At 37.7% G+C, this 9335-nt stretch overlaps 3 protein-coding genes across 3 annotated transcripts; 2 read left to right on the top strand and 1 right to left on the bottom strand.

The window, feature by feature from the left end:
- The first annotated feature begins 1210 nt into the window (after positions 1-1210).
- On the top strand, positions 1211-4871 carry LOC131332929 (uncharacterized). Its single transcript, XM_058367237.1, has 6 exons — positions 1211-1407; positions 1963-2115; positions 2226-2862; positions 3042-3656; positions 3783-4180; positions 4262-4871. The coding sequence occupies exons 1-6, from the start codon at positions 1211-1213 to the stop codon at positions 4572-4574; spliced, it is 2313 nt and encodes a 770-aa protein (XP_058223220.1). The 3' UTR covers positions 4575-4871.
- A 5-nt stretch (positions 4872-4876) lies between these two features.
- On the top strand, positions 4877-5456 carry LOC131333371 (uncharacterized). The gene is made up of 2 exons (XM_058367856.1): positions 4877-5112; positions 5198-5456. The coding sequence occupies exons 1-2, from the start codon at positions 4985-4987 to the stop codon at positions 5397-5399; spliced, it is 330 nt and encodes a 109-aa protein (XP_058223839.1). The 5' UTR covers positions 4877-4984; the 3' UTR covers positions 5400-5456.
- A 444-nt stretch (positions 5457-5900) lies between these two features.
- LOC131332928 (uncharacterized) lies at positions 5901-8895 on the bottom strand. The gene is made up of 3 exons (XM_058367236.1): positions 7755-8895; positions 6518-7482; positions 5901-6023 (listed from the first exon to the last, which is right to left on the bottom strand). Exons 1-3 carry the CDS (start codon positions 8866-8868, stop codon positions 5901-5903), a joined length of 2202 nt encoding a protein of 733 aa, XP_058223219.1. The 5' UTR covers positions 8869-8895.
- Between the last annotated feature and the right edge of the window lie 440 nt (positions 8896-9335).

Here is a 9335-nt window from a genome sequence, read left to right as displayed (position 1 = left end):
GAGCTTCTTTGTAATTTTGCAAGATCAGTACTCTGCATTTTATTTGTTCTTACAAATCACTTGACAAATGTTGTTATCTGTTGCATACTCTGCGTTTGTAGTCCATTGGTTAGGATTTCTTTGCTACTGATTATGTTTTATTTACGGTTTGTAGTCCATTGGTTAGAGCTTCTTTGTAATTTTGCAAGATCAGTACTCTGCATTTTATTTGTTCTTACAAATCACTTGACAAATGTTGTTATCTGTTGCATACTCTGCGTTTGTAGTCCATTGGTTAGGGTTTCTTTGCTACTGATTATGGTTTATTTAGGGTTTGTAGTCCATTGGTTAGAGCTTCTTTGTAATTTTGCAAGATCAGTACTCTGCATTTTTTTTGTTCTTACAAATCACATGACAAATGTTGTCATCTGTTGCATACTCTGCGTTTGTAGTCCATTGGTTAGGGTTTCTTTACTACTGGTTATGGTTTATTTAGGGTTTGTAGCCATTGGTTAGAGCTTCTTTGTAATTTTGCAAGATCAGTACTCTGCATTTTGTTTGTTCTTACAAATCAGTAAACAAATGTTGTTACCTGTTGCATACTCTGCATTTGTTGTCCATTCTTAGTGTATTGGTACTCATAGCACTGAATCCAGAATGATAACGACATTTGTCTGTTTTATTGAGGAACATCCATAAAACACAAGTTGACTGATGTCTCTCTTGTCTGTTTTATTGAGGAACATCCATAGAACACAAGTTGGCAGATGTCATTATTTGTTCATCTCTGTGCTATACCATATTTGAAGATTCTTACATATAACAACATCATCCGGTGATTTTGTTCAAATTTTCTGCTGTTTTGTTACAGGAAATGGTGAAAACAAAGAACTCTAATAAAGAATTGGTACTTGTAGTAGATACTATGAAACCATTGCAAGTTATTTTGCCTCCAGATAGGATGAGAATGAAGAAGACACCACGGAAAAAAACAGCAGTACAGAGTCCAAAAAAGATAGCAGAAAAAGATGAAGTTAAACAGCCTGCCTCTCGAAAGAGAACAAGAACAATAGAAGATGAAGAAGAAGATGAAGCAGAAAAAGATGAAGTTAAACAGCCTGCCTCTCGAAAGAGAACAAGAACAATAGAAGATGAAGAAGATGAAGTTAAACAGAGTCCAACAAAGCGAATGACAAGATCTGTCACACAACAAGAGAGAGATTCTCATAAAATGGACAAGAAAGAGAAGAAGAATGACAAGAAAAAGGGACTTAGCCCTGTTAAACAGAAGAAAAACGACAATAAAGAGAATGACAAAAAGAAGAATATACAAGAAGAAGAAGTAGAGGATGAGGACGAGGAAAAGGAAGAAGAAGAAGAAGAACAAGTTCACAAGCCAACGAAAAAGGAAGCCAATCAAAAATCTAGGTATGGTTTATGACTAGAATACTACAGATGATGAAATCTGTCATACTACAACATATGGTTACTTTGTGATAATCTGCATATACTGACCAAAAACTTTGAAACTCATGCAGGTCTAGTCCAAAGACGAAGCGACTTAGCCCTATTAAACGGAAGAAGAATGACAAGAAAGAGAAGGACAATGTGAAGAAGAACGACAAGAAGAAGAAGAAGATACAAGAAGAAGAAGAAGAAGAAGAGGAAGAAGAAGAACAAGAAGAAGAACAAGAAGAAGAAGAAGATACTGATGATGATGATGAAGAAGAAGAAGATTACAAAGAAGAAGAAGAAGAAGAAGAAGAAGAAGACGAAGAAGAAGAAGAAGAAGAAGAAGAAGATCTTCACAAGCCAAAGAAAAAGGCTGCCCATCACAAATCTAGGTATGGTTTATGACTAGAATACTACAACATATGGTTACTGAATCCATTCAAATACTGAATAAAATTTGCAAATTACTTTGTGATAATTTGCATATATGTATCCATTCATATACTGAATTAAAATTTGAAACTTATGTAGGTGTAGTCCAAAGACGCGCGGTAAGCAACAGAAGCAACAGAGGCAAGTGGCAAAAAGGACAACAGTGAAGACGCAAAAGAAAAAGGGGAAGAAAAAGGTCAAGAAAGAGGTCAAGGAAGAGGTTAAACCTAAGCCTAAACAAATTCAGTACAGGTAATCTAAAAATTTCGACATTTGTCTGTTTTGTTGGCAACATTCATATAAAATAACGACATCTGTCCTATACCAACATCTTCCTGTTATTTTGTTCAAATTTCACACAGGTCGAGTTTTCAAAGTTTTGTGAAACTCTTGAAGGACATAAAGTTCACAACTCTCCATAAAGAGAAGATAAGAAAAACGCCATTTGCTAATCTTATATTTGCTCTGGTTGATGAGAGCTTGACTGAGGCGTACCTGAGGAAAAGCGACCTGCATGCTCTTTCACTGATAAGACGATATGAGGGATCGGGAGGGAGGTTCAACCTAGGAACTAAATCAGTCAAGATAACAGCACAAGAGTTTGCACTTGTATTCGGCATCCCGTATGGGCCCAACCGAATTAAACCAACAACAAAACCAAGGATGCCAGAAACAAGGTTTGCTAATGAAATCTGTGTTCGAGGAGGTAGGATAATGACGAATTCAAGTCTGAAAGAATACTTCCAAAAAGCTGTGAAGAAAAAGGATGAAGAAAGTGCAAACGACGTAGCACGTGTGCTAACACTGTATCTTATCTCGACAGTGTTTCTCCCAAGCACAGCTTCAAGGGTGAGCTGGAATTTAATCGAGTTCATTGAAGACTTGGATAGGATCAGCTTCTATGACTGGGCAACATTCTTTACGGATGAGCTCATAAGGCAACTGAACGACAATATGGAAACACCGGCATCAACCGGGGGCTGCATATCAGGGCTCCTGGTAAAATTCTACCCTCTTATGATATCAACTTTTTATCTGTGATAAACTGCCTATATATATACTGGAAGATGTGGTTATCTTTCATAATCTGCCTACATGTATACTAGAAGATGTGGATATCATTGGTCTTCTGCTTATTTTGTGTATTTAAACTAATTTGTATTTTTCATGAAATACAGTATTGGTTCTGTGAGCACGTGAAATTGGTAAGCCAAGGAGATCCAACAAACTTCCCGAGGTTCGTCAAGTGGAGGCTTACCGACCTTAGTGTTGGTTTGGCAAATAACCCGTTGGATGTTCTTGATCCGTTAATCGTGAACGACTCAAAGTTGGAGGCAACGGAATTGGAGAAAGAGATGCTTGGATTTGTTGAGGTGCCGGAAGATGATCATGTGAAGCCAGAAGATGGTGATGACCCAGACCATGATGATGCAAATACAGAGCTTCAAAAAGAAAATGAAATCCTCCGAGAAAAAATCAAAAGGTTGACCGAGGAGAATGAGCAAATCAAAAGGTTGACCGAGGAGAATGAGCAAAAAGATGCTACAATTGCCCAGCTTCAGAAAAGAATTTCAGAGCTTCAAGACGAGACATATGAGGAAACAGTTGCTGAACTCAATTTTGAAGTGGATACTGCTCATGTTGAGAGGGATTTTTTTGTGAAAGAGGTTGAGCATAAGGAAGTTGAGATCTGCAGCGTGCTCGTAGAGAACGACATTATAGCTGAAAAGCTAGAAAGAGCAGAGGGAACCATTGACGACATAGAGACACATATTATTACCCAACAATTCAAGGTAATATAACCTAATCTTATTTCTAAAACACATCTTAGGTTATATGCTTCCTGGGTTTTTTTTCCCTTTATCTTTCCACAGAACCACACAGATAACCTAATCTTATTTCTTTATTTTCGAAAATAGACAAGTGAAAGTGTGGAAGAAGAAGAAGAAGAAGAAGAAAAAGAAGAAGAATGTGGTCCTGAGCATCAAATGGTACCGGATGAAGAAGTGGAAAGGACAACTATTGAAGCTTTCACGGGTGTACTAGCTGAAAACAGTCCAAAACCAACCAAGAAAAAGAGGAAACAGGTGGACCCTTCATCTCTTGTACAGAACGTGAAAAATGAGACAAGAATAGAGAAGAGGGAGGATGGTTTCGTCTATGAAGACCTAAAGAAGGTAAAGAAGAATAAACAGGAGGAGATGGATGATGTGATACCAAAATGGAAAGTTGAAAAAACAAAATTGGGTAAATTGCTGGAAGAAGAAGACAAAGCGTTGCTGAATCTGTTTTATGACCTAAACCAGGGGCAAGTGAAGTAAGTAAAGATACACTTATTCTCTTTCATTAATTCCCGATTCCATTCTCTTTGTATAATTCTTTCCTTTTGACATCACAGTGAAGAAGTCTGGACAGACAACGAAACAACTTATACCATAACTTTCAAATCAATAATAAAGCTTTTGGATGAACTAGACATGGGGAACGAGGTAATAGACGGGTACACATCAATGCTGAAAAGGGAGCAGGAAGTTAAACAACTGATGCAAGGAAACAGTGCGTTCTTCACATCCACCTGCTGGGTAAGTACATTGCCCTTTGCCCACAACAAAACACTGTTATGTTCACACTGTTTTGATGTCATTATTTGTTCATGTCTGTGCTATACCAGAAATGCAGATTTTCACATATGTTTGTGTTTATCTAACTAACATACTTTATTCCCACAGACACTTATCACAATGGCAAACCAGTCCCCCAAAAAGTTTCTCATTGATAGCAAACTTGAACAACTCTACAACGAATTACATGACAGGAGCTTAGATTACTTTCGGTACCTTGTTTTCCCGATGAACTCTTCAGGAAATAAGACGAACAAAAACAGTCCATATCATTGGACTCTGCTTGTTTATGATATGCAAGAGCAAGAATGGAAGCATTATAATTTATTGAAACCAAGAAAGAAGGAGAAATCAGGCGACCCTTACCTCAAAGATGCTGCAATAGTGGTAAAAAACCTTCACCTCTCTCTTATTTGCTTATTTAATCGCTTATAATCAATGACTGCAACTAACATAAAAAATTTACTTTGAAAAAATAGAAAGATGCTGTTGAGAAATTCATGAAGCAATTGGAAGAAAGAAGGAGTAGTCAGCCACAATTCAACTTGCTAACTCCCATAGAGTCAATCTTTAAAGATGGTGCTCAACTAAGAACAGTGCAAGAAGCACCACAACAGAATATTGCTTCGTAAGCTTCAATCAAACTTTCCATAGCTAAGCATATGACGACATCTATTGCAATTTACTAAACTCTATCTCTTGAATATATGCAGGGTTGATTGTGGACCTGTTGTTTGTTATGTCATCAAAAAGATTGCAGAGCTTGAAGAAATACCACAAAAGATTGAAAAAGAAGATGTTTCAGCTTTTAGAGTGCATTTGGTCCACAAGATTTTACATGATGAGCCAAGATCATGGACGAAAGAAACGTGGCAAGACAAAAAACTAGCTCACGATTTTACTTCTGATCAGTAGAGAAATCTGGATTCAGCACTGGTTTAGGAGCAAATTCTCCTCTTTTGTTTAGGAACACAAAATGTGTTAGTGGTTAGTTTAACACTTTGTAGATGGCAGAACAGTGTGTAGGTTGTTGGTTTGACAGTTTGTAAGTGATTCGTTTGACAAATGTGTTAGTGGTTGGTTTAACACTTTGTAGATGGCAGAACAGTGTATATCTTGTTGGTTTGACAGTTTGTAAGTGATTCGTTTGACAGTTTGTAACTGGTGACAATCTGGATTTTGATAGTTACATAAAACTTTCATTTTGGCTATGATTGTTGATTGTGGTTGTTGGCTATGATTGTTAACTGTGATGACAAAAAGGCCCGGTGTGGGTTTATTTGTGAATTTCTATTGTGAATGGTAATTTAGGATGAGAAATGCCCGGAGTAGGCTGATATACACTGTTGTTTGTTGCTGTTTTTATTAGTTTAAGACGCAAGGCGTCAGGCTAGGCCATAAAGCAACGAAACCCTGTCAATTTTTTCCCTTGTTTGCTGCACATTTTCTGGGCTTGGCTTCTTGAGTTGCCATGCTTTCCAAAAATGACATTAATATTGGTACATTTGCTGGATACCTAAGCTGCTGCTGATTTGGAAACTGAAATATGTACATTTGTGTTCATAACACTGATGTGAATGTGCAAACAGATGATGAAATCTGTCATATTCTATTCGGCTAGGCCATAAAGCAAGGAAACCATGTCAATTTTTTTTCTTGTTTGCTGCACATTTTCTGGGCTTGGCTTCTTGAGTTGCCATGCTTTCCAAAAATGACATTAATATTGGTACATTTGTGTTCATAACATTGATGTGAATGTGCAAACAGATGATGAAATCTGTCATATTCTGTTCTCTGTATTTTGGCAACAAAACATACAGGACTGAAAAACTGTGAAAATTAGTACGCTTTATTACACCAACAAAATCTTATCTATCATGCTAACAATCAATATCCTAAGAACAAGTTCAAATCGAACGAATCAAATAATACTCAGCAATATCCTAAGAACAAGTTCACTCAATTGGCTCTTTACATCTCTTCCTATTGTGGTTTTCCAACTTTCCACACCTCCCACACCTTATTTGTCTCACCTTCTCCCCCTTTGATCGAATTCTTTGAACCTTAGGTCTACCCCGCGGCCTTCTTGTCTTAGGAGGAAGAACTACACGGTTCTCTTTTGTCACTTCTGAAGCTCCGAGAGTGGGAATAGGATTTATCATACTATCATATGACAATCGGAAAGCTTCAACGGTGTAAAAAGGATCTATGTAGTTTGAAACTTGGAGGCCAACCTTTTGAATAGACGTCACTGCATGCACACAAGGAAAACCGTTCAACTGCCATCGACAACATGTGCACGTCCGTCTCTGAACATCAACTACAACTGTCGGAAGGGAGAACACTTCAAAAACATCTTCACTTGCCTTTGCCACAGTCCACGACCGACCTTTGTTGAAACTTGTGACCAACTTCTTATCCATTTCAGGACACACAATGCCATTCCACTTCCATGACTGTTGCCTCCTATCACACATTTGCTCCATCAGTTTAACCCTTATCGTGTCAATTGCATTCAAAATTGGCAAATGACGGGCTTCCAAAATCCATTTGTTGAAAGACTCAGCTGGATTTGAACACATGTCCCCATATCTTCTACCTTCAAAATATGCATTTGCCCACTTGTCAAGTGGCAACGATTCAACAAAATCCTTAGCTTTTGGACCACCAACATTGCACAGTTCTTTAAAAGCTTCCTCATAATCAGAAATCGATGGTGCATACGCACAATAAGAAAACAACTCGACTACTCTGTCCCTAAAACCATTAGACAATCTGCCCTTAAACTTGTCCCTCAAATTACACTTCAGATGCTGCAAACAATACGCATGATATCCATTGGGAAAAACCTCTGGAATACCTTTCAAAAGCCCAGAATGACGATCTGTTATGAATGTTATTGGACGAGATGACAGAATTGTTGACAACTTTCTCAAAAACCAAAGCCAATTCTCGTCAGTTTCAGAATCAGCAATGCCAAAAGCCACTGGAAACAGTCCTAATCCAAAAAAAAAGAAACAAGCAACATTAATCTACATTAATATATTCATGGTATAACATAATCAATGCAAATTAGTCCTTTGTATCTTAGAATCTAAGGGAAAATATAACGTTATCTGTATTTATTTATTAATCTGCTATGACTGTATATCAACAGAAAACAATAGATGTTGTTATCTATATTAAACTTGTCTCTCAATCTTCCAAATAACATAACATAAACAGAAAATCAATATTGAATGGACAAGAAGACGAATAAAAATAACTAACCTTGATCGCCATCTTTTCCTATAGCTCCGAAAAGGGTTCCAATGTACCTCCCCTTCAAAAAAGTCCCATCAAGCGCTAACAAAGGACGGCAGTAATTGAAGCCTTTGATACACGCATCAAATGCTACAAAAATCCTTCTAAAACAATTAGTTTTGTCACAATACTCAACATCAATAACACTTCCTGGGTTTTTCTCCTTCGCTACCTCAGCATACCACCTTAGTAGGTCAAAAGACAATGCATAATCTCCATACAGCTCATCACCTGCCTTCTCAACCCCAAACCAAGCATGGTGATAACTGATTTTACTCCCATAATACTTCTCAAAAAATTTCACTGCTTCTATTGGTGCATAGTTTGTCTTAGTTCGAACTTCCTCCCTAATCTGTTTAGCAACCAACTTTGAACTCATCCGAGGATTCTTCGAACTAGCAAAAACACCAACACAACTGTGATTCTTCTCAAACTCCCTAATACAAAAGAAACTGTTAGATCTCTCAATGGTTGCATGAATAAACCATTGACAACCAGATTCTGTATGTTTTTTTGAACATTCCGCCGTTACTCTAGTCTTGTCATTCTTCAAAAACTTATATACAAATCCGACTTCAATAGCATACATTGCCAGACAATCCCTAAATTCTTTTACTCCGACTCTAAACTCTTGGCCAACATGAGTAATCAACTTAGCCCAACCAGCAGAAAGACGGACAGTCTCGTGGTGCTGACAAAACCTCTCAAGTGGATCTTCTTCTACTTCATGCATAGTACTACTTTGACCAACTTCAAAACTTCTTCGACATTCAACACTTTCAACAACAATACTCCGATTATTATGATCAGCACAAGAAGAAAGCACTTCAACAACTACATCAATGCAACTAACCCCATACGCACCAGCCAATGCGAACATATTTACAAAATCAGCATCATTATCTAGAACGCAATTGTCATGTCCACCTACAGCATACAAAAGTTGAAAACTAGAGGTTTCCAAATTTGGCCACTTCTTAACCAGACTACGGACAACATCGTCAAAGCAGAAATCTCTTCTAACTGATACGACAAGAGTTTTTGAACCATATTTGCACAGAAGAACAATAGAAGATTCCATACTGGAAATTTAACACCCTCTGCAAGCAAAAAATGCAAAACAAATATCATTATCTGTCCTATTAATCTGCTCCAAAACTCTGAAAAACAAAATATCATTGTCGACATAGATCTGTTCTATCCATTCAGTCCACAAACCGCACAAATGCACACACACTCAAAAGCTGACTTGTAAATTGGATTATCAAATAAACGAGAGAGAGAGAGAGAGAGAGAGAGAGAGAGAGAGAGAGAGAGAGAGAGAGAGAGAGAGAGAGAGAGAGAGAGACCTTCGTCAGATCACAGTGAGAAACCTTCGGCTACAATTCAAACCTTCCAATCGCAGTGGGAAATCTTTGTCAGATCACAGTGAGAAACCTTCGACAGCAATTCAAACCTAAATCTCCAAACCAAACCAAACGAGAGAGAGAGAGACAGAGAGAGAGAGAGAGAGAGAGAGAGAGCTCAACAATTGAAACCATGAGAGCG

This window comes from Rhododendron vialii, chromosome 7a (assembly GCF_030253575.1).
Source record: "Rhododendron vialii isolate Sample 1 chromosome 7a, ASM3025357v1".
Lineage (NCBI taxonomy): Eukaryota > Viridiplantae > Streptophyta > Magnoliopsida > Ericales > Ericaceae > Rhododendron > Rhododendron vialii.
Note: the sequence above shows the minus strand (reverse complement) of the source record. Positions and strands in the feature narration are given on the sequence as shown.